At 35.5% G+C, this 25,296-nt stretch overlaps 5 protein-coding genes and 1 long non-coding RNA gene across 9 annotated transcripts; 2 read left to right on the top strand and 4 right to left on the bottom strand.

Moving 5' to 3' along the window:
• Window positions 1-2,340: 2,340 nt before the first annotated feature.
• On the bottom strand, window positions 2,341-3,390 carry LOC139113025 (uncharacterized). The gene is made up of 2 exons (XR_011547586.1): window positions 3,162-3,390; window positions 2,341-3,102 (listed from the first exon to the last, which is right to left on the bottom strand). It is a non-coding gene; the product is annotated as an uncharacterized lncRNA (long non-coding RNA).
• A 7,019-nt stretch (window positions 3,391-10,409) lies between these two features.
• LOC139113019 (XK-related protein 6-like) lies at window positions 10,410-12,900 on the top strand. The gene is made up of 4 exons (XM_070673918.1): window positions 10,410-10,850; window positions 10,978-11,302; window positions 11,383-11,538; window positions 11,628-12,900. The coding sequence occupies exons 1-4, from the start codon at window positions 10,539-10,541 to the stop codon at window positions 12,107-12,109; spliced, it is 1,275 nt and encodes a 424-aa protein (XP_070530019.1). The 5' UTR covers window positions 10,410-10,538; the 3' UTR covers window positions 12,110-12,900.
• On the bottom strand, window positions 12,894-13,892 carry LOC139113021 (dynein light chain roadblock-type 2-like). The gene is made up of 3 exons (XM_070673920.1): window positions 13,590-13,892; window positions 13,442-13,520; window positions 12,894-13,371 (listed from the first exon to the last, which is right to left on the bottom strand). Exons 1-3 carry the CDS (start codon window positions 13,590-13,592, stop codon window positions 13,160-13,162), a joined length of 294 nt encoding a protein of 97 aa, XP_070530021.1. The 5' UTR covers window positions 13,593-13,892; the 3' UTR covers window positions 12,894-13,159.
• Window positions 13,893-14,099: 207 nt separating this feature from the next.
• Window positions 14,100-15,336, bottom strand: LOC139113020 (NAD(P)H-hydrate epimerase-like). Its single transcript, XM_070673919.1, has 2 exons — window positions 15,146-15,336; window positions 14,100-15,079 (listed from the first exon to the last, which is right to left on the bottom strand). The coding sequence occupies exon 2, from the start codon at window positions 15,057-15,059 to the stop codon at window positions 14,247-14,249; it is 813 nt and encodes a 270-aa protein (XP_070530020.1). The 5' UTR covers window positions 15,060-15,079; window positions 15,146-15,336; the 3' UTR covers window positions 14,100-14,246.
• Window positions 15,337-15,425: 89 nt separating this feature from the next.
• LOC139113018 (anaphase-promoting complex subunit 5-like) lies at window positions 15,426-19,589 on the top strand. The gene is made up of 11 exons (XM_070673917.1): window positions 15,426-15,644; window positions 15,787-15,836; window positions 15,901-16,271; window positions 16,347-16,503; window positions 16,616-16,797; window positions 16,937-17,053; window positions 17,153-17,282; window positions 17,358-17,660; window positions 17,792-17,913; window positions 18,002-18,272; window positions 18,332-19,589. The coding sequence occupies exons 1-11, from the start codon at window positions 15,479-15,481 to the stop codon at window positions 18,701-18,703; spliced, it is 2,241 nt and encodes a 746-aa protein (XP_070530018.1). The 5' UTR covers window positions 15,426-15,478; the 3' UTR covers window positions 18,704-19,589.
• Window positions 19,590-21,537: 1,948 nt separating this feature from the next.
• LOC139113022 (E3 ubiquitin-protein ligase Iruka-like) lies at window positions 21,538-25,296 on the bottom strand. 4 transcript variants are annotated; one of them, XM_070673921.1, is made up of 8 exons: window positions 25,140-25,296; window positions 24,227-24,358; window positions 23,976-24,154; window positions 23,332-23,457; window positions 22,533-22,705; window positions 22,136-22,251; window positions 21,917-22,041; window positions 21,538-21,698 (listed from the first exon to the last, which is right to left on the bottom strand). In XM_070673921.1, exons 1-8 carry the CDS (start codon window positions 25,221-25,223, stop codon window positions 21,620-21,622), a joined length of 1,014 nt encoding a protein of 337 aa, XP_070530022.1. In that variant the 5' UTR covers window positions 25,224-25,296; the 3' UTR covers window positions 21,538-21,619. The 4 variants fall into 4 exon arrangements, with proteins under 4 accessions (XP_070530022.1, XP_070530024.1, XP_070530023.1 ...); XM_070673923.1 differs by having other exon boundaries at window positions 22,533-22,693; XM_070673922.1 differs by having other exon boundaries at window positions 23,332-23,454.

Raw genomic sequence — 25,296 nt, 5'->3', positions numbered from 1 at the left:
GATCTCTCTACCCCGTGGTCGGCGACGGTGCGATAGGAACTGTTAATTCGTGTTCGATGATTCCACGCGCCCGGTGGTCGAGGTCCGAGATGACTCGGAGGAGGCAGAGTTCGCTCTACCCCTCGAGCTGACCGTGCCGGTGCGTTGAAAGTCGTGAGCACAAGGTTAGGAACGAGCCCCAGGATCACCTGGTGAAGACAGAGAGCGCTCTACCCCCGGATCGGCTCTAGGATGTCGGAGATGCTGCTCGCAAGCGAGCGGATCGAGGACGGTCCCGCTGAGCTCCGGCATCGCGGTTTTATACAAAAAACGAGGGCGCCGGGCTTGCGGGGCTCAGCGGGGTTACGGATGATCCTGCCGTGGCGCCGAGGATCTTGTTACGGCGCGATCGCGAAACGGTGGTCCTCGCCGTCGTTGGCGCGTTCGGTGGCGTTCGGCGGAATTCGGCTAAGCCCGTGCGGGGACTTAGCCGCGAGACGATAGCGTAGCGCGTGCTATCGCCTATTCGACGTATATATAATATAAGTTTGGGGCGCACCGCGCCCCGGGTCCCCGCCAGCGGAGTTTTGCCGACGGCCGGCCGTTGTTCTGGCCGGAACGGTGCATTTCCTGGGTGCACCGTTACATTCTTAGCAATCAGCAATTCGCGAGCCTTCTCGGAGCGTCGCGTCCCGGCTGGAAATGCCGGGTTACCTTGATCGGCGATACTCTGTCGATCTAGCTAAACTGTCGCGCGCGTGCTAAGTTTCGACGTTATTCCCGAGCCCTCTGTTACCAGGAGCCCGGGATATAACATAGTTTACTTGAAACATAATCGTTTGTACTCATTTGTACCTCTTTTTAAATCGTTTATACCTTAAGGGTTAAAAAGTCATAAAGGGGTGGAAAAATTATCAGCGCTCAACTTTAAGATAATTTAAAATGAAAAACGCCACTCGAAAGAGAATCGTTAGTACCCGATTGTACAGTCATTGACAGAAGTTGCAACACTTGAGTTAGGGACACGATTTTAGAAATAGAAATTTGATGTGAACTACTGCATTCGCTTATGCGGCGCTTCACACATATATATCAAGCGCCGCATAAGCGAATGCAGTGGTTCACATCAAATTTCTATTTCTAAAATCGTGTCCCTAACTTCAAGTGTTGCAACCTTTCTGTCAATGACTGTACCTCCTTTTAATCACTGTGTTGCAGGCCAACGTTTGTTTCTAGGAAAAAACAATATTGTTTTTAAAAATTTGATAGTAAATTAAAAACATAAAAGGTGTAAGAATACACATTGAAAAAAGAATTGTTTCAGTTTGATATTACTATACTAAACAAAAATTTCTACGTTCTGAAAACTACCGTTTGAATGCAAAATAATGTTAAAAATTCATTAAGCAATGTATCACATTTAACATGACATAAAGTCTTGAAATGTTTACAGAAAATACTGCTTTACATAAATGAACAGAGTTGTGTACAATGTTCACAGAAAAAATTATGCAAAACGTAATCTAATACGTTGTTTGTCAATTTCTACACCTAATCTATAAAATTTTTATATTTAATGGCTGCTTTCAGCACAGTCACGATAGAATACAATATATTTATGGAATTGTACGTACATACGTCTGGTGGCGGTGCAGTTGCCCACAGTTCTATTGCCCACGTAGCGATTGGCCACGTATCAATAGGACACAGTGCGATTGGCCACAGCTGAATTGGACACAGATCAATTGGACACGGTTCTATTGCCCACGTAGCGATTGGCCACGTATCAAATGGACACAGTGCGATTGGACACGAAAAGTTGCCCACCGTTCAAATGACCACAGATCAGTTGCCCACCGTTCAAATGCCCACAGATCAAACGCCCACAGAAAGTGAATTTTTGTTCGTTTGCCCACGGATAAATGCCCACCGTTCAAAAGCCCACAGATCAATGGCCCACCGTTCAATGGCCCACAGATCAATAGCCCACCGTTCAATTGCCCACAGATCAGTGGCCCACCGTTCAAAGCCCACAGATCAGTGGCCCATTTTCATGGCCCACAGATCAGTGGCCCACCGTTCAAAAGCCCACAGATCAGTGGCCCACCGTTCAAAAGCCCACAGATCAGTGGTCCACCGTTCAAATGCGACTTTTATATCATATACAGGGTGAATCAGAAAATGGAAGTGCCACTTACCATATAAGACTGGTTACCGCAAAATATTAATTTAATATTATTATTTATTTGTGGACGCGTTGTTTATGGATATTACTTTGTGCGAGGCAGTCAGCGGCAGGATAGAATAAAAATAGTAATTAGGAAGTAGGTATTATGCATAGTGTACAGCATAGAAAATTAATCTTATTTAACAATAATTTATTACGTTGAATTTTATAATGTACTGTTTGTTACAGGTATAAAAATTGATTTAACGAATTTTAAAAGTCGTTGCGATATAAGATAATAACTGTATACATATATTTTGATATTTTTTAATAATCGGGAAAAAAATTAACTTACTAACTACACATTCATAACCGATAAGAAAAACAAAAGAAATCGTTACGACAAAAGTATTCACACGCAGCCGATACACATTAGAGTTCGAGTTACATCACGTTCTACGCTTGTACATAAAATAACAGTATCTAAAGCTATAACGTATCACAGTGTATTTCAGTCCGTTTTGTAACTTATATGTATCAGAACTTTGTTCAAAAATAACAAACATCAGTATAAAGTTATGTTGTATCTTTTCCGCACGAAGTAACACGCCTAAAGATTTTATCTCTTAAATCTAAACATATTTTTACATAAATATGCTGTAATGTCTTATGGTTTTCTAATCCTTATGTAGGTTTCATACGGGTCGTTGCATATGGGACAACGCTTAGCTTCCAAACGTTTGATACATGTAACGCAACAGGCAAGATGTCCACAAGGTACGAAAGCATGTGTGCGCTCGTTAGTAAGGCATACCGTGCATATGTCTGAAGAAGATTTTGCTTCTGATGGACTTAGAGTTTTCGTTCCATTCCAGTCTACATTTCTCGTTTGCAATTCCAAATGTGACATCTTCCTTCAGCAAAGGCTCGGCACTTCGGTGCGCTGTATTTCAATACTAAAATTGTAATTTAATTTTAGACTCAACTACAAAATTCTTTGTACAAAAGTTATTACCTTGCTCTTTTTCATAAAACGACATCGTACCGTTTGTACTGCCTCGTGATATTTCTTGAGTCCTTAATATAACGAGCAATTTTTAAACGACACTGGCAAATACAACAAGGATAACGTAGTATTCACAGCAAGCAATAACTACGACACAAGCAGCATTTACGACATATGACAAAAGCAGAATTTACGAGTAGTACAACATAAGCGATCAACACATGTCCGTATTTTTGGTTAGAAACACGTGGCGGTGAGATCGCGCGGGAAATGTGCATTAAGCTTGATACGCAATGCACGGTACACGCAATAAAAGTAAAAAATACTATTGGTCGAAACGAACTTCTCCACTATTGGTTGTGCCTCTGCATTGTGTGTTTCCCGCGCGATCTTACCTCCACGTGTTTCCTAACCAAAGATACAGACGCGTGTTGGTCGCTAATGTCGTACCACCTTTGTTTAGTTGCTTTTGTCGTTTAATTTTTATATTGAAAATTGTTCTATTTGCTTTTGTCGTTTAATTACCGATCAAAAAGTTTTGCTTTGCAATTATGATTTGTCGAGATTATTTCATTCGTTCATGCAACAGAGATTCATGCAATAAGATTCATCGAGCAATAATTTGTTATTTTTGAACAAAGTTCTGATACATATAAGTTACAAAACGGACTGAAATACACTGTGATACGTTATAGCTTTAGATACTGTTATTTTATTTACAAGCGTAGAACGTGATGTAACTCGAACACGGTTGCTTTTGTATCTTTTCGTCGCTTATGACTGTGTAGTTGTAAAACATATTTTTATCCGATTATGCCAAAGTGCGCTTTACGAAACCGTTGTAATGTAGCAGAGATTCTGATGTAACTTGTTTTATTTTTTAGTATTCGAGCATGCAGTTGTAATACTTATAGATTGCAAAATGGACTTAGATACAGTGTGATACGTTATAGCTTTAGATACTATTATTTTATGTACAAGCGTAGAACGTGATGTAACTCGAACTCTAATGTGTATCGGCTGCGTGTGAATACTTTTGTCGTAACGATTTCTTTTGTTTTTCTTATCGGTTATGAATGTGTAGTTAGTAAGTTAATTTTTTTCCCGATTATTAAAAAATATCAAAATATATGTATACAGTTATTTTTTTATATCGCAACGACTTTTAAAATTCGTTAAATCTATTTTTATACCTGTAACAAACAGTACATTATAAAATTCAACGTAATAAATTATTGTTAAATAAGATTAATTTTCTATGCTGTACACTATGCATAATACCTACTTCCTAATTACTATTTTTATTCTATCCTGCCGCTGACTGCCTCGCACAAAGTAATATCCATAAACAACGCGTCCACAAATAAATAATAATATTAAATTAATATTTTGCGGTAACCAGTCTTATATGGTAAGTGGCACTTCCATTTTCTGATTCACCCTGTATATGATATAAAAGTCGCATTTGAACGGTGGACCACTGATCTGTGGGCTTTTGAACGGTGGGCCACTGATCTGTGGGCTTTTGAACGGTGGGCCACTGATCTGTGGGCCATTGAACGGTGGGCAATAGAACTGTGGGCAACTGCACCGCCACCAAATGATCTACCAGCTTCCAAAACTTTCGAGAATGAAATGACGTCAGCTCGACGTCTCCTTGTCTCGCTCGCTATTCGCTAGTTTCGCTCATTCTCTTTAAGCGATACTCGCCGCCGTCTGGTGTCTAGCCGTCTAGCACCGCTCGCTCAGTGCGTCGGCAGCCGACGCGACGAGCGCACGAGGACACGGCATTGTGCTTAATGTGCGTATGTTGCCCGTCTGAAATTTGCGACCACTGAGCTGATTCATTTTTGAAAGTTCTGGAAGCTGGTAGATCATCTATCGCAGGTAACAATACTTATGATTATAGTATCAAGATCCTTTTGCGACTGTACTTAGTTAACAAATTAATTTCTTTTACAAAAGCGGTCAAAGTCAGTTAACTATTGTTGCTATTGACTCCAAGATTCTAATATTGTGTTTTAAGATCGAAGAGAAGTAATTTCAATTGTTTAAACAATTAATTTTGCAAAAAAGTCACTCATCGGAATTTAACGTAGAACGATGCTATGATGTTAAATAAAAAAAATTATGCAAATCCGATACTTGGTTTTCGAGAAATCCATTTGTTAATTAAGAAAAATTCGTTCTTTTTCTAAATTCTGAGTTATTTCTTTCACGGCGGGAGTGACGCGGAGTGAGTGTGAGAGAGAGTGAGAGCGCTGCAGCGGAGTGTACGAGTGTGAGCGAGGCCGCTGCCTGAGTCGCCGTGCGTAACAGTATGTTTCAGAACTTGCAGAATCAATCGAAACAAATTCATATAAAAATTTGTATAATGAAAACAGTTCAATGGTATTTTACATGTATTTGTAAGATAGCAATTATTTTAAGTAGGATTTTTTTTATACGTGACGTATAGCTGTACAGCTGTGCAATGTTTTGCCTGAATTGACCTTTAATTTAATAGAAAAAATTATAATAATCGTATGAGATTGTTGCTTAAAATAATATACTTTATAATATTAATTTTATAAAATTGTTCTATGCATGTATACAGGATGTCCCAGACCAACGTCACTTTTTTTTAATGGTAGGTAGAACTCGTCGAAATAAGACGAAAAGTCTTATATCATTTTTCAAAATTTGTAACCGTTAACGAGATATCAATTAAAATGTAAACGTGTGCGAGCGACAAGGAACCGCAGACTGAGCGAGCGCGCGATAGACGGCGGCGAGTAATGAATGTAATAAAATATTTGGATTCTATTGCAGAATAACTAGAAAAAATGGAAAAAGATTATTACAAAATTCTTGGTATAACCAAGGAAGCGACCGTACGGGAGATAACGCAGGCTTATAGAAAATTAGCCTTACGTTTTCATCCCGATAAGAACGAAAGTCTTGCCGCTACGAAGAAATTCCAGGACCTCTCTAAGGCGTATAATTTCCTTATAAATATGAAGGAAAATGATAATAATTTCTGTAGTAAGAACAAAAGTTCTGCTGCTACGAAGAACTTTCAGGACATCTCTGAGGCGTATTGTTTCCTGCCAAATATAAAGGAAAATGATAATAATTTCCACAATAAGAACAAAAGTTCTGCTGCTACGAAGAACTTTCAGGACATCTCTGAAGCGTATTGTTTCCTGCCAAATATAAAGGAAAATGATAATAATTTCCACAATAAGAACAAAAGTTCTGCTGCTACGAAGAACTTTCAGGACATCTCTGAGGCGTATTGTTTCCTGCCAAATATAAAGGAAAATGATAATAATTTTCACAATAAGAACAAAAGTTCTGCTGCTACGAAGAACTTTCAGGACATCTCTGAGGCGTATTGTTTCCTGCCAAATATAAAGGAAAATGATAATAATTTCTACAATAAGAACAAAAGTTCTGCGGCTACAAAGAAATTCCAGGACATCTCTAAGGCGTATTGTTTCCAGTCAAATATGAAAAAAAAAGATAAAAATTTCTACAGTTGTAGTACATTTAAAACCATAGCTACAATAATGGGGATATTAGTAACCTTTGGGATAATGCGAAAAGTATTTTGGAAACCAAAAAAAACCAATGTAAAACGACGTAAAGTTAGAATCTACCATTAAAATATAAAAATTTTTTATATTTGTTAAACCCCAAGGCTGCTGTGGGGTCCGTTCTTCAAACGCAGATGTAGTCGAAAAGAAATAAATTAAACTTCTCTAGATATTTTGGCACTTTTTATTTTAATTCCTCTCCAAATAGTAGAACAGTAGTTTACTTCGCACGATCTTATTAACAAATGACCCGTTCGGGCCGCGAGTCTTTATATTTATAACTTGCTGTTGCTAAGTTGAAATTCTTGTAACGACCCTGCTTTCGCGTATACCGAATCGTCGGCTCGATGCGGGACGCGCCCGTGCGCTCGTCGGTATTCCGGGATTCGAATAGATAGGGTCCGTAAATGCAGCGAGACTGGTATATTAAATGTAAAAACAAAGGTTTATTAACTGAATAAGAACATAACGCGTATTTACAATATGTACACGAAGCGTGAAACGGCCGCGCGAGCGGCGATCGAGATTCGACAATAGTGAGCGAAGCACGCGGTGTCGGCGTGTCCGCGACGCGCGAAAGTTCCTACGGCCACGTGCCGTTCGGCGGCACGTGCGAATGCGGTATGCTGACGCGGGAATAGATCGCAGGTGTTCGCGCGTTTTCGCCGAAACCCTTAGATATTTCGCGGTATCGCTGGCGGTTTCGCGGAGACAGGAGGTGAAGCACCGGCTTGGTGTCGCGTACTCGAGAGCACTCGAGCGAGACAGAGATCTCTCTACCCCGTGGTCGGCGACGGTGCGATAGGAACTGTTAATTCGTGTTCGATGATTCCACGCGCCCGGTGGTCGAGGTCCGAGATGACTCGGAGGAGGCAGAGTTCGCTCTACCCCTCGAGCTGACCGTGCCGGTGCGTTGAAAGTCGTGAGCACAAGGTTAGGAACGAGCCCCAGGATCACCTGGTGAAGACAGAGAGCGCTCTACCCCCGGATCGGCTCTAGGATGTCGGAGATGCTGCTCGCAAGCGAGCGGATCGAGGACGGTCCCGCTGAGCTCCGGCATCGCGGTTTTATACAAAAAACGAGGGCGCCGGGCTTGCGGGGCTCAGCGGGGTTACGGATGATCCTGCCGTGGCGCCGAGGATCTTGTTACGGCGCGATCGCGAAACGGTGGTCCTCGCCGTCGTTGGCGCGTTCGGTGGCGTTCGGCGGAATTCGGCTAAGCCCGTGCGGGGACTTAGCCGCGAGACGATAGCGTAGCGCGTGCTATCGCCTATTCGACGTATATATAATATAAGTTTGGGGCGCACCGCGCCCCGGGTCCCCGCCAGCGGAGTTTTGCCGACGGCCGGCCGTTGTTCTGGCCGGAACGGTGCATTTCCTGGGTGCACCGTTACATTCTTAGCAATCAGCAATTCGCGAGCCTTCTCGGAGCGTCGCGTCCCGGCTGGAAATGCCGGGTTACCTTGATCGGCGATACTCTGTCGATCTAGCTAAACTGTCGCGCGCGTGCTAAGTTTCGACGTTATTCCCGAGCCCTCTGTTACCAGGAGCCCGGGATATAACATAGTTTACTTGAAACATAATCGTTTGTACTCATTTGTACCTCTTTTTAAATCGTTTATACCTTAAGGGTTAAAAAGTCATAAAGGGGTGGAAAAATTATCAGCGCTCAACTTTAAGATAATTTAAAATGAAAAACGCCACTCGAAAGAGAATCGTTAGTACCCGATTGTACAGTCATTGACAGAAAGGTTGCAACACTTGAAGTTAGGGACACGATTTTAGAAATAGAAATTTGATGTGAACTACTGCATTCGCTTATGCGGCGCTTCACACATATATATCAAGCGCCGCATAAGCGAATGCAGTGGTTCACATCAAATTTCTATTTCTAAAATCGTGTCCCTAACTTCAAGTGTTGCAACCTTTCTGTCAATGACTGTACCTCCTTTTAATCACTGTGTTGCAGGCCAACGTTTGTTTCTAGGAAAAAACAATATTGTTTTTAAAAATTTGATAGTAAATTAAAAACATAAAAGGTGTAAGAATACACATTGAAAAAAGAATTGTTTCAGTTTGATATTACTATACTAAACAAAAATTTCTACGTTCTGAAAACTACCGTTTGAATGCAAAATAATGTTAAAAATTCATTAAGCAATGTATCACATTTAACATGACATAAAGTCTTGAAATGTTTACAGAAAATACTGCTTTACATAAATGAACAGAGTTGTGTACAATGTTCACAGAAAAAATTATGCAAAACGTAATCTAATACGTTGTTTGTCAATTTCTACACCTAATCTATAAAATTTTTATATTTAATGGCTGCTTTCAGCACAGTCACGGTAGAATACAATATATTTATGGAATTGTACGTACATACGTCTTATATGTACGGTATGCGTAGAGAATACGGATGCTTTCAGGCCGTACATGAGTTTTCTTACACATACAATTCATTAGTAAATACATAAAGAAATAAAACGCTTATCTGAATACGAGTTCTTTTAAATTACTTTCAACTGACATCTGCTTTATCATTTTGTTCCCGCTCTAGTTACAATTTGGAAAAGTAAAAAATGAAATAGGATTGATTTTTGCAGCCATTAAAAACTGGTTCTGTCACATTCATGTTGCTAATACTATTGTTAGATCTACGCCTCTCGATGCGATTTGATCTAATATTAATTGATGGCATCAATTAATATTAATAATTGTTTAAACAATTTTTTTACAAAAAAAGTCACTCATCGGATTCGGTCGCCGGACGATGCTGTAACGTTGTTAAAAAAAAATATAAAAATCGGACACTCGATCTCGGAGATATTCATTTGTTGACTAGCAAAAATGTTAATAATGAAGAAAAAACTATACTATGTCACTCGCAACATCGTCCGGCGACCGAATCCGATGAGTGACTTTTTTTGTTAAAAAATTGTTTAAACAATTGAAATGACTTCTTTTCAGTTATTAACAAAATATCTGAAACCCCGAATCGATAGTAACAATCATTACCTAATAACGAGCGTTTACGTAGAAGATATTAATTTGTTAACTAAGAAAAGAAAATAGTAATTTAATATTTTCCTTTGGCAAATATTTAGCGATAAATAAGCAACAAAGCGTTATCTTGATTAAATTCCTTTGTGACCAACTTTATCTTCTTTTACTTGAACATTATTAAAAAATGTATAATAATAAAAGCAGAGAGTAACGAACTTTTTCTTTGCCAATTACTTTTCAACAACAAATTAGCTACAAATTTATAAAAATTAACTCTGCTTATTTCGTACTGCTAACTTATGAGATAAAAGTGATTTAGTTTGTAAAAAGAAGGATGCTTTATGAATAATAATTTATTTATTTTCAATTTTTATTTTACATGGTAATAATGGTAACATGGTAAGTTTCATAGTACATGGCAAATAAGAGTAGCCGTTCGAATTCGAGCGGTTTCCATCATGCTTGCGCGATACCGAGACTACCGAGTTACCAACGACGTCGCGAAAGAGTAGGACAGATAGTGTATAGCTCTGACCTTTTCCTCTATCCGACGGCAGCCGAAGCGCTGGCTTCACACGGACGAACCTCTGCATCTGTACGCGTGGCCGGCCGCGATCGAAAGTTCAGCTCTATGCATGGAGTTGCGAAAATCGCGCGTGCGCATGGACGCACATGGACGTGTGGGACGCGAACTGACGCGAGTGAGGCAGGCAGTGGGTAAACAGAAACTTGCTCAAATTGTTCCCGCGTCTTGTAGAGACTGGACATCGTGGAGCGACGAAAAAACTAACAACGAACCATGGAGGAAAGAAATCACAAACGTCGTTCGTATCATCTCGCCAACGTATTTCCAGGAATACATTCCGATGTTAATGTTCTTGACACCGTTGACTTGCCGTCGGAGACGCCGTGCATCTCCAGGCTGGATATCTTCTACCTAGTGTGTTCTATAATCATGCATATTGTAGACATGGGTTTTGATTACAATATTGCTATTCGGTATTACTTAGGTAGTAAAATAACGTACTTTGCTTGGACAATGTGCCTAATATTCATTCCATCATTGATTAACGTCATCATCAGCAGGAGGATGCAGTATCAGGACAAAGAAGTGAAGTAGCATTGCAAATACTTAGCATTCTTATGCCTTATCTAAGTTATCTCACTGAATTGTAAGTTATCATCTATGATAATTTTATAATCTATATTGAATTTTGAATGTTTGTCTTTTGATACAGTTAAACTCTGGGACTAATACATTGGGCTATCGCAAAACAACTTGTTTATTGATCAAAAATGGATTGTATCCTGTGATTGCCATTATTTTACAACTGGCACCAGTAATACATTATTGGGAAACCTTGAAATGTGCATTAAAAGCACGTAAATCTAATAAATCAGGAGATCGTCTCAGTGAAAAAAGATATTACTTAAGAATGCTCAAAGAGGATCAAGATGTTGCCTTGCTAAGAGTATTTGAGTGTTTCCTAGAAGCTGCACCTCAGCAAGTTCTCCAATTGACTTTGATGCTAAAGCATTACCATAATGAGATTAATCTTGAATGTACTTATATTATTTATAATATTTTAACATCTATTTATTTGTTTAAATGTATTGTTAAATAATTTTTAATTGATTTTCAGTTATACATCAAGTAGCAAGTATTGTTAGCTCTCTTATAAGTATGGGTTGGGCAATGGCCAGCTATCATCGTAGCATTCGATTAGCTCAACAAAATAAGTCAAACATTGGTGTTATAGGAACTGTGTTACAATTTTTGTGGCACTTTTGCATCACAGGTATATACATATATATAACAATAAATGAAATGATTTTTGTAACAACAAACTTTCTAAAAAAAAATCACTAATTATTATCATGATTACAGTGGCAAGAATCTTATCTCTCGGTGTTGTTGCAAGCATCTGGCCTATATATACTATAATCTGTTGTTTAATACATTGGATAATTATGACAATATGGATTTTGATTGAATCTCATGGAATATTAGAGTTCTGTCGGACTTACAATCACCCACCACATATGCTGCCAACGTTTAAAGAACGCATTTATTCAATATTATTTGCCAAAGTTATTGGCATAGTTCACATTTTTATATATTTAAACGCTGTAGATAGCAACACATTTTGGAAACATTTATGTTTTTATGTGTTATGCTTTGTGGAAAATATTACCTCAAATCTATTGTGGCGATTTACATCTTCTCTCGAGGTTAAAGAAGCATGGTATTTTGACGTTTTTTTTATTACTTGTATTGCTTCTTTTTTCTTAGGAATTCTAGCAATGATAATATACTATACTACATTCCATCCTTCAAAAAAACATCGTGCTTCATCACAAGCCATATAATTTTAACCGAATTATTTTTCTTTCTTTAAATACTCATTTTTACATAATAGTTGATAAAGTATCTTCAAATTAATTGTTTTTAGACAAGTTGAAGAGAATTTCTAAAAATTCTTATTACATTTATATTGCTCAAACTTAATGAACGTTTTATATACAATATATACATTTATTTTTATACACTACATACTTTTTTATATAAAAAGTATTCATATGATATAATTAAAACTACATCTTATTACATTTCTACAATGTAAATTAAAAACATTTCATAGACTGCACAGATTTTGACTGTGTTGTAAACAATATAAGCCAATTAGATATTATTTTTTTATATATCGGTACTGTAAGTCCCGAAAAATATTTATTTTTTTTTTTTTATTTAATAAAATTATTTTTTTAATTTAAAATGTAAGAAATTTCTCAGGGATACACATAATATGGATGTGTAAATGTGCATATATATGTATCCACATAGAAAGTGCTAAAATGCTATATGCGAATTGCAATGTATGTGAAATGTTAGATGTAAATTACGTGATACTGATATTAAAGACTGTATATTTTTACAACGAAAAAAAATTAATTTTCTAAATATTTAACAAAAATATTTGTATAATTATTTCGATACTGTACTGAATAAAATAAACAATATACAGAGTATCCAAAATACAATGTCCAATTGTAAAACTGGGTAGGAAATTAGAATTGGAGAATACATTTACAAAAATAGATAAGACAGATAAATAAAACAATACATACATATAGTTGAAATAAATAATAAATATGACAGGAATAATTAGTATTTATTCAGAATTTATTACAAAGTTTGTGAAAGTACTATAAAGTATTAATTATTAAAGAAAACAGTATGAAAGCTTCTAAAATTTGTATTTAGTTAAATAATGTTCACTAATATTACATTATTACAATATTAGTTTTATTTGTTTTACTTTTTAATTATGCAATTATTAAAACCAAATGTAGCATGAATAGAATAAATAAAGAAATAAATTTTAATTTCACTCAGTATACTTCCAGGTCCTTTAAACATCAATCAACTGGATTTTGCACTACTATTAATATAAATTCCTTATCTGGTGCAACCATAATTTCATGTTTTTTGCTACGAATACGCAAGAACGTTAAATCATTTGTCGGATCCAAGTCACGTACAACGGAACGAGCTTTGTCTGATAATTGACTTATCAAACCTGCGTATTGAACGGTTGTTGTATTGTCTAATGTTGATTTTATTGGAATACCTGAAATAGAAAATATAAATGAGAAGTTCTGCATAAGCAGATTGTATCATAATCATCGTATGTAATGTACCTTCTGCATTCACTACTATTGTACCAACTACTCCCTTATGAGACTGAATCCGTTTCATGGTTTCTTCGACCTCTTGTGCCTAAAAAATGTATACGTCTTATAAACGAATATTCGATCGCACGAAATCCCAGACAATTACTGCACGTACCATTTTTCAAAGCGTGATATATTCGTGGGATTCTACGAAAAATAGTGCAATTACAAAACAAAATTATTTGATGGTCGAACGTATCAATAGTGCTATAAATCGTGGGTTTCTTTCTGATACCACTACTTTTCACCCCACAATGCGTTAAACCGTATATTTCATAAATATGTCAAATGTACGTTTCTTTGGCATAAAATACAGTACTTAGCAACCGCACTCGTTTATCCTTCCTCTGACATGTTTCTCGGGTAAAGTGAGTCGCAAATGTGATGTCACCACCACCACCTGTCTTATTTGGTAAAGCAGATTTCTAATCTCAATATTTTGTGGTTATAACAAGTAATCTAAAATCCGATCGACGTAACTGTAATTCCTTAAAACATTTTTATCGAATAAGCGACGTTTTTAATATTAAGACGTTTAACACAAGCTCAGAATAATTGTTAATAAAATTCGTAGACGAATTTAATACCGAAAAGGTAGGAAACGCTAATTTTATGTTAAAATAAATAAATATAAGTCCAGAATTGTAATTACATTTTGAAATTTGTACAATCAGAATTATAAATCGACATTTCTCGTGTATTTAATAAGATTTACAAAATGTATTTAACATTTACATTTTTCTGAGTACATGATTTTTTCATAAAGTGTTGGTTAGCGGAGCTGAACGACGAGATCAGTGTCGGTGTATTTTGGTAAACTGAGATTATACTGCAACTCCAGTTTCTGTGGCACAAATCTTCCACCCAAGTAGTGAAATCTCCCATCAAACTTGGAGGCACACATCTTCGGCGCCGTGAGAGATATCAACATTTGCGGTTTTATGCCACCGTCCGCCGGCGGGCCCTTTTCAACATCCCAGCCCGATGGTATATCGACGCTACAGATCGGCACGCTCGTGTCTTTTAACATGTCGATGATACGAACAAACGGCTCACGCACCGGCGGCTTGAAGCTGAATCCCAGGAGCGCGTCCACGACAATCGAGTAATCTTGCAGGAATGCGGAATCGGCCGCTTTCTCTACACGTTGGTTCTCCAGCACAGGAATATCATTCTCGACACATTGATGTAGCAGCCTTCCATACAGCTCATTGCTCGTCCTTTTCGGATAATAGATCTCCGGTGAGTATCCAAAATGCTTGAGGTGACGTGCACAAACCAGGCCATCACCACCGTTGTTCCCAGGCCCGCAGCACACCAACACTTTGCACTGTGTGTTTTGTGACAATGGGTAGGATCTGGAGATTGCAACGGCGCAGCTCTGACCCGCCAGTTCCATCAACTGGTCGACGCTGAATCTGTACTTCTCGAACAGTTCTTTGTCAATGTTAATAGCTTCCAACTGATTCAAATATTTTATCATCTTGCCGTATTTCCTTCTTGGGGCCAACGACTCGTCGATTGCCGGCTGCTGAATTCGCCTGACGCCCTGTGATTTCAGAGTGCGTGATACGAGTTGTAACATCTATCGACGAAGGAGCTCGGCTTGTTACATTAAAATCAATTAAAATCGCTGAACTTCAGAATTTATCGATACGCACAATATATTACCTGTTGTTTGCTGAATGTTAGTGTCATAATTTATTAACTTTTCTTGGGGAAAATGGCGTAAAACTGCCGTTTACGATTTATGTACAAAATTAAGTGGTCTTGTATCACGTTTATATATCACAGTGGTTATCTTCCAAAATTTAATTTATTGAAAAAAAAACCCGCAATAAAACTTTGTGACTTGCAGATCAACAACAAGACTGGGCGTCATCTGGTAGGAATTCTACGAAAGCTTATCAACGAGACAAAACGTAAACAGTCATTATTCAAAGGATATGGCGTTTATACTTTACACACGTGTGAAAAATTGATGAAATTGACAAAAAAATATCGATGAGTGACAACCGACTCTACATGATGAATGATATATTTAGCAGGATGTCCAAGGAGTTCGTGGCTGTCGATGGCAATGTGAAGAAGATTCAAAGGGAGACTTTAACTCCATTTAAAGTAGCGACTCTCATTCTAATTAAAGAATATTGTAATGATAATACAAAAGGTATGTCTTCTGCTTTTATTATATATATATTTATATATATAATATATATATTTATATATATAATATATATATATATAATATTATATAAATTATATATATTATATATATTAAGTCTAAACCCTCTTCCTTTTTAATTTTTTAGGAATTATGGAGAGACGCAACTTTTGTTTAGTGTCATTAAAATTAATTCAGGTAATTATCTCAAACCAAAAAAATAAAAAATACTTTATTCATATATTAATAATTATTATTTTAGTCAGCAGACATGGAAAAAGATGCCTTGCTGAATATGTTGCAAGAGCCAGAATATTCGTTGCACCGGTATGCAGGTAGATTGGAGATAAATCTAGATGTCATACAGGAGAAAGGAATCGATGAATTATTAGACTTGTTTGATAATCTTCGCCGATTAATGGAATCCAAAGATGCATTAGCTTTACCAGTATTAAGTAGAAATTCTGTTCTTGGACTGTACGTTCGAAGAATGCTTATTTTTTTTGAAAAATTGGCATTTGATCAAGTAGTCGCTCTTCATAATGACTTGGAGAAGTATGCCAGAGAAAAGATCGATAGTTTAGAATCCGACATTTCTACAATTTCTAAACAAGAGGAAACTGGTCCAGATGGGTAAATTTCTACAAAACAATATTATGTATATTATTTTATGTTTAATATTTCATAATGTTGATGTTTTTTTTACAGTAAAGCGAAAACAATTTGGGGTGGAAGACAGGCGGAATTACTTGTGGCACAGCAGGCCCATGCTTTACAAACTGACGAGCATAAAGCATTGCCACCAATGGAATTGCAAACTCTTGTACAAGACCTTTTAAAGTCTAATCCTTATAATGCAGATGCAGTAAGTATAGGTGCAATGTCAATACAATCGATATTAATGTGAAATATACATATTTTTTCCTTTAAATATAAATCAATATAATAACTAATAAACGGAGTTGTATTTGTTCTAGCATTACTTGAGTTATTTGAATTCCATTCGTGTAAATGACTTTTGCGGGTCAGTTGACAGTCTTTATCATTGCTTTGATAGACTAGCACCACTGGAGAATCGTTCTACTCCCGAGGATCGATCTCGCACTTTTCGATACGCAGCGCTCAACTTAGCTGTTTTACACGCGCAGTTTAATTATAAGTAATTAAATTTATTTACTTATTTCTATTTAAGTCTGATTTTTACTTAAAAATATATTTAGTAAAATGTAGTTCGTAATTTTTATATATATGTATAACAAAAAATTCAATTAAGTAATTCTTACGGTTTTCTTGGAAAGAGATGTAGCACAGTATGCCTTAAAGGAAGCTATTAAATTAGCTCAAGAAGCTGGAGATAACGTATGTTTGCAGCTTGCACATTCCTGGATGTCGTATTTGATCAGCAAAGAAAACAAGTAAGTCAATACAAAACCGATATTAATGAAGATGTTAAATTAGAATATTTTATATTTAATTTTATAGTATATAAAATGTATTAATTTTCTTCTATTTAGAGGACCTCTTATAGAACGCTCGGTTGGCAAAGCAAGTCTGCTTGGAATTACACATACAACAGGCTTAAGTCTTATTTCGCACGCACACAGTTATGCCTTAGAAGCTAAGAACCCTCCTCAAGTATTTGATGTGCGTAGCGATCAACTAATTAACTTGATGTATACAAATTTAAACAATTATATTAAAATGATATTTATTTTGCAGATATTGATGAAGTCAGACATGCTAAACTGTCAACATTCGATGTCCGATTTGATGTCCATAACTTTTGCGGAGAAATCAGCGCTATGGGCATACTATGGTAAAATGGAGATGGCCTCTCTTTGCGGCCAGCTGCTACTTCTTCACAATACGGGTGATAAGAAACAGCACATGTTTAATGGACCGTCCACGTGCCAGGCGATCGTTACTGTTGCTAATATGTTGATTGAATTCGGCGAATATGTTTTCGCTGATGTTGTGCTGGCACATGCTAAAGGAAGATTTCCTAATAGTCCTTGCAACAAGGTGTGTTATTTTACATATAAAACTAATATTAACAAAATTTAATTTTTAAATATTTCTTTAAAAAAAAAATAAAATTGTAATTTTAACAAAAAGCCTTTTATTCATTTATGATTTAATTTATTGCATTGTAGATTTGGATGCTGAGTGAACAGTTGCATATCTTCACACAACTATTACGTCAAGAAAAATGGAGCGAAGCGGAAGCAGTAGCCAGAAATATTTCCAGCTTAGATCAGTTGGAATCCAAACTCAAGTATACATTTTTTTTTTTATAAGCGCGCCAACAAATAAATTAAAACTTTTTTAGTCGTAACTGCAATCTGATCTAATAAAATTTTTAGATTGGCAGAAGTTTGTCTAGCAAAGGGTGATTTTCCAAAGGGATTAGAGTATATTGGTGCTATTGAGAAGCATCCGGACGTAATGCCGCCGTACGCGATACGTGCTGCGCTTCTCTCTAGTCAGATAACATGCGCCTCATCCTCACCGGATAACAGAACCGCAATCGTTACTAATTGCATAATGCGTCTTTGTTCAGCATTGGAATTAGCTGCGCAAAATCATTTGTCGTATTACAAAGCACTTCTCAAAATGCATCTTGCCAACATACAAGTGAGTTCTTTTTATTAAAAGATTGCAATTGAATCGAAACACATCTTTAATTATTCTAGTTGTTGATGGGTCTACCTGTGTTGGCTTTAAACTTGGTGGAAGACGCTATACCCACGGTCTTAGGCCACGGCGGCTGTTACGATCAAGGTAAGGCGTTCATGTTGTATGGCAAGTGTCTTATAGCTTCGGCGCCAGAGGATCCTTTCGAAGCTCGGAAAGAAGTGATTCTGAGTGGAATAAAAACTTTGTCGAAGGCACAGGCACTCTTTACTAAAGTCAATGCCATTGCTAAAGTCAAGAGCATCATGCATCTGCAAGCCGTATTTTATAACGAAATCGATCTCTTGCCCGAACGAAATCAATGTGCGTTTAAATTCCGGCAAATGGACGAACAATATCTAACGTCTCCTACTAACCCATTTTTATATTAAATTTTGTGATATATTTTTGTAAATATACATCTTATTTAAAAACATTGGTGTTAAATAGATTAGATCACTTAATTGTAATTTCCGTAGTTAATATAATTGGGAATCCAACTTAACCACTACCAAAAAATCAAGGTAATTAAAATAGTAATGGGAGTTAACTGATATACATCATGTTAAAGTTTAAACCATTATTTTATTTTTCAGTGATACATCTCAGCTCAAATTTAATCTAACGAAATATCGGTCTAAATCTATTTTAAATAATTTCAAAACATACCAATTTTAATTTCTATCTTTATATTTTGTTTTAAATACGAATTTGCAATTTTTATCAACATGTTATTTGCCTGTACTGCTCGAATGTATATTTTGAAAAAAAACCGTACGTTTTTTTTTAATATCTAATGGAATATTAATAGCATATTAAAAATTATTTTTATTTATCAATGCCCAGTCTTTAAAGTGCTAATAAAAATGTTGGAGAAAAACAATACTGCATCTCACATTATATTAGATCTCTCTTTATTGACGAATAAATATATCCCATAATATTCTATTAATAAATTTACAGACTACTATCTGCTAAAAAACATGTATAAACATTATTTAAATTCTGTATTTTTATATTATACATACATAACAAACGAAAACTATTCCATTTCATATAACAAACACAAATATTGCTGCTTATTATTGATACACTGAAAAATATCAAGAGCGTAAATAATGCTTAAACAAAATACGTTTCTTTTTAAAGCAACTTTATGTTGTATCAACGCTATTTTAATTGTCACTACTGTTAAATCGAATACAATATTCATTCCTCCATTAATTACATTTGTAGATTTATTTTTTAATTGAATTAACTATTAATTTTAATACAGAATCTAATATTATGATAAATATTTTTTTGCCATTTTTATTGTATACTGAAAAATAATTCTAACAAGACTCGACATTGTTTCTAAATTTTCGAATGTATTCAGTAGCAAAAGAAAGTTCTTAACATTGCAAATTCACAGCTTTATATATAACGTTTTGCAAGAGTGCAAAATATTCATTTTTTTTTACGAGGCATAAATTGGAAGTAAAACTACAATCTATTTGATAACCTTCTAATTATTTTTATACATATATTGGCACTCTTGCTCAGCTTATATAAAAAAAAATTTTAATGATAGTCTTGCATGTAGAAAACTCAATTCTCTTTTTATTTTAATATTTAGTTTCCTTAAAACAAAACATTCTATCGTTGCAAATCAAAAAATGAGAAATAGAATTATATAGAAAGCATAAAATTTAAATAAACGTTATAGTAGTAGAGCGCGATATTTTTTTTTTCTGTTATGTAAACGCATATTATAGTAGAATGCTTGTTTGTCGCATATGTACAGTTAGCGCAAAAGTATTTCAACTGTATATATAATAACACCGGCCAGAAAAATTTAGATATAATTTCTAATCATATTTTTTATACTATATCCTATTTTATGTTTATACAATGTAACTTTGTCGGTTACTGCAAACTACACAATTGTGGATGCAAGGGTTTATCCATAAATGTGCATATTCTCTGCAAAGATCTTTACTATAGAGTGTATATATATATATGTATGTATATATACATACATATATATAAATATATGTATATACATTTATATGTATGTGTATATATACGTAGTTTTTACGCGAACGCATTTATTCGTGTGCATTTACGTTATAAAAATCAGTTCCATATATTTTTATGCACTAAAAAAAATTAAACAAAACAAATTTATTACACGCCTACGCGGTTTAATTCGTCGAGACTCAGATAGTCATTGTCAAAGTATAGAATACCTTGATAGATACATACAATCTGACAAACAAAATTAAAAAAGTAATCAATTGTTGTTATCTATATAATTAATTTTTTTCAGAAGCATTTACAGGTTTTACAGTAAAAAAAAAAAAAAAAAAAAATGCCAATATGCTGTATACCAATTTTGTATTCATTTTTTATTTAATTTCTTAATCTTTTTGTCTTTTTAATTCACGTAATATATTTTAATTCGAAGTGCATATATTTTTATAGAAATCAAGTTTTTTATTTTTAGAAATTCTAAATATCTATTATTAATTTGTTTCCATATTATGAAATTTCACGCTTTGTAATATAACGAATCTATATTTTGTCATTTGATGTCACGTATCAATTATACTGAATCTCGACGACGAGTAAAAGTTATACTTCTATGTATAAAAGCAGAGAAATTGTTGATTTATACCAAATTTTATTAAATTAACGCTATTTAAAATAAAATAGCCTACGTGTAAAAAAAAAAAAACGTTTATATAAAAATTACGTAGGATGTTTTTCAGATATTTGTCTTTTTAAATTTTATTTTATTAAAATAAAATGAAAGTAAAAGTCCCTTTTTGTCTCGAAATGTAACAGCATATATAAATCGTTAGTGCTTAAACACGCACGTTGTAAATAATTATTCAATCAAATGTTTATGAATGTTAAATTAAATGGCATTAGTATAGATCGTAAGATCTATTAAAGTCTAACGTGTGTTTTAATATTGAATGTTAAAATTGAGCCACAGCAGAGACAAATGTAACCAATTTAATCTATAACATTGCTATTTAGATCGATATCCATGTAATACAATTTGCTGAAACTTAGAATAAAATAGTTCGTTGAACTCAGCACTTTACATTAAGTCAATATCAATCCATTAAGTGATAGTAGTTCGAATTTTGTAGCTGACACGTTTTATCTGTAAAGATATTTGCCTCATTAAAGGCAAAGAGAGTGCCAGAGAAGTAGTATCAATGTGTTAAAAATAGATATATATTTGACTAAATTATGAAACTGGATAGTTGAAAGAAAAATATCACTCTCAAATCTCATTTGAACAAGTACTGAAGCTACTCTGATGAAGTTGATGACGAAGTGGACGATGTCCGGCTAATTGGCTGTCCTGTTCGGTTTGCTTCATTCGCTGCTCTGTATCACATATTATGACGCATTGAAAATACTTATGAGAGTTATCAGCTTTATTTTTATAAATGAAAAACAAAAGAAGAAAATGTGCAATTCAGTTTATCATGTGAGTAATTAAAAAATTTTATTTTACAAAGACTAAAATTAAATCAAGTATTATTAAACAAGTATATTTAAAAAATACTTTTTTGTTTGATGAATACTTTGTTATGGAATTTTACCTGAATAAAGCAGCAAAACTGGATCCGGCTAAAGTGGATCCAGCTATATTAGCTCCAGCATCTTGATTCGTTTCAGCTTGATTTTGATCTCCCAAATTCTGTCTGCAAATAGGGCATGTTCCATGCTAAAAAAATAAAACAAAAATATACAATTTTATTTCAATTCACATTTCAGGTCTGATACACATGTTAATAAATCGTGGAAAATTTTCAGCTTACTAATTCCAACCATGGTACAATACACGGTGCATGATAGACATGCGCGCATGGCAACTGTCTAACAGGTTCTGACAGTTTGAAATCTTCCCAGCAAACGGAACATTGTAGCTTACAATCTGCAAAGAAAAGGGTAAAAAAAAATCGTTCTCAAAAATCTAACAAATGACAATTATTACAAGTAATGTAAATTAAAACAATTGGAAGCAAAGATATTTTTATAAAAGAAAAATATATAAATTTAACAATTTAATATAACGCTTAAGAATATTCTGATTTTACTTTTAGATCTTTATCAATTACTGTTCTGCCTATTTAAATTAACAAGGATTAAAAAAAGAAAAAAAATTAATAAAGATATAGATATTGCAAACATAAATACATACTATTAGATACTAACCAACTTGACTCTGAGTTATAATGGTAGTAGGTATTTCATCGATCTGGTTACGTGATAAAGGTGGTGGTCCAGTACCGTCCATTTGATTCAATAATTGGGTAACAATAGCGTCTAATCCATCGCGACCCCAAACATAATCTCCAGGATTTCCCAAGAACAGTCTAATATTGAATCTACATTATTTTGTTTTATTTTAGTAATTACTAAAGATTAAATAAAATTGTTAATGACTTGTACCCCCATGGATGAATGAACTTTCTAAATATTTAACTGTTGCCACAGCTGTTGGAAAGTACGTTTTTGACATTGACAAATTACACAATTTTATAACAATACATATACTTGTAATATACATAGGAGAAAGAAACCAAGATTAAAATATATAATTTAAATGTAAAAAATACATATAAAACATTGCAGTAAGATATTTTATATTGACAGATACAATTGATTGATTGATAGAAATATTGATAGAAATTGATTTGATAGATATACAGAGTTTAAATTAATAACTCAAGAATATATAAGTTAAAATTTAAATATTTACCCATCTATTATTTATGAAAGAATTTATGATGCACATACAGGGTATCCCTGTCAATATGTTGCTTTTGAAAACTGTGGGTAAGAAATTAGAATTGAAAGCAAAAAGTCATATATAATTTTATAAAAACTTTTCGTTTTTTATTCAAATTTTTCTACCCATAACTTTCGAAAGCGATATGTTGTTTAAGACACGTAGTATACTTAACAATTATATGATCTAATATCATACAATTACTTATAATATAAAACTTACACAGATGGTTGTGCATCTTGTCCCACAGAGTTGCTTAGACTCGCTGCACCAGAGAGATTGAAGATAAAATCTTGTATGAAATTCTCTATAGGTACCTGTAGGCTGTCTTGTCTTCTACGATTGCTACTTCGAGTAAAAAATCAATTTATTATTTTATTAATTTTTTCGCACAAACGTAATGTATAAAAACTATTAAAAACCGTTTTTACACACTTATTATAATTGAGAGATCGATCATTATTGGGAATTATTGTACGCTGGAAAGCAGATATAGCGTTTGTTGCGCCGACGGCAGCTAGCGAACGTAACTTTAGAGTCGTGTGCGTGGAGTTTTACATGTGCCGCGTATATGTACCGCACCGGTCGGATTGCCGAGGACTGATTTCCTCCCGTTCTCTCGATCTATTCTCTTGGCCGTCTAGAATTACGTACGCCAGCCGCTGTCGCCGCGGAAAACGCCGTATCTGCTCTTTGGTGTACATTAACGTCTTGTGGGGTCGAGCAGGGGAACGTACTCGCAGATCGGCGCCGAATGCATGAAACGCCGGGTGCGAGCGTCGACGTCAGTCGTTTCGAAGCGCGATGTAAAGAGGTCGACTTTTTAACACGTATATAAACGAAGTTTTATGTACATGAAATAATACCTGCTGGTGCGACGTCCATCTTGAGGGGTGCGAGACCAATTAGACCTTCTTCTACTTCCAAGCACATAATTTCTATTGCCTCCCCCTGACTGCTGACTGGTATTCAACTGCTGATTGGTGTATGTATTCGAAAGACCCATTATCATCTCTAATATGTCACGGTCAGTGCGATGTGAAGGCTGTATTGATTACAGATAAAAATTTTGAATATGGCTTTAAAGATGAAAATTTCTAGTAATAAATTAACTTACATTGTAAGCAAAAATGTCGGTGTCTCCATCGCTCAGATCTTCGCTGTTCATGTCCATGCTTGAGCTCCCCTCGTTGCTGCTGCTTTCCAGCTCTTCGATAAAGCCACTCGCACATCGTGGACATGTGTAATTCTAATTGGAAGTGAAATGTCAGTCAGGAGGGAGTCAGAGTTACGCAATTTAGCTTGCAATGTCTGTCCTCGACAGATTGCCTGGATACATACGCTTATATTAGTTAAACATTTGCAAGTTTAAATATCTATAAAACAAATAAATCTTTGCTAATTTTTAAAAACAATAACACAACAGTATCAATCAATTATCAATGTAATAACGATATCTGTGTGCTTTGAAAACGATAATAAAATGAACAAAATAACTTGCATCGAATTTTTACATATTGTTCTCTCTTTTCAAAACGCGAAGACATCAAGCAAAACAAAAAAGTGCCCATGACGCAAGAGCAAATTGGTATATATTTGTACGCTTAATAAGCGTCAAACACACAAAAAGCGAGTAGATTTCGTAATTCCAGTTAGATCGTGCAAGAGTGTGCGCGCTTGACTTAATCGAAGTACGTTCCACGAACGAAATTCGATCGTGGATAACGATTGCAGATACGTGCGCAGCATGCTTTCCGGGAAGAGCTCGTACGGAAGGTGAAAACCTTCCGCGAGGACGACTCATCGGGATTTCGGGAAATCGTCAAGATTCAGGGAGAACGATTTCGTCGACTTGGCCGATCTCATCGTGAAGGGTCGAGACGAATGAACATCGCTCGGCCGCGAGCACGAGGGGAGGAGAGAGACGGGAGTTTCTGCACATGATACGAGATGACAGCTAGCCCGGAATCGCAGACGTTCCACTGCGGCCGAATAACCGGATGCAACAGGAAACGTCAGAGCGCACTTACCGGCAACAGACGCTCGATCTCGACGCTGCACTTGTGGCAAAAAAACCGAGACATCGGACTCCCGTCCACAACGGCTTCCGCCATGTTTTACGTTTGTCCCTCAATACTCCATCTCTACTTGCCGCAGCTCTACAGTGCCAACGGTTGGAGCTTGATT

The sequence above is a fragment of the Cardiocondyla obscurior genome, unplaced genomic scaffold (assembly GCF_019399895.1).
Source record: "Cardiocondyla obscurior isolate alpha-2009 unplaced genomic scaffold, Cobs3.1 scaffold93_0_53609, whole genome shotgun sequence".
NCBI lineage: Eukaryota > Metazoa > Arthropoda > Insecta > Hymenoptera > Formicidae > Cardiocondyla > Cardiocondyla obscurior.
The sequence above is the reverse complement of the archived record's forward strand: the minus strand, read 5'-3'. Positions and strand labels throughout refer to the sequence as shown.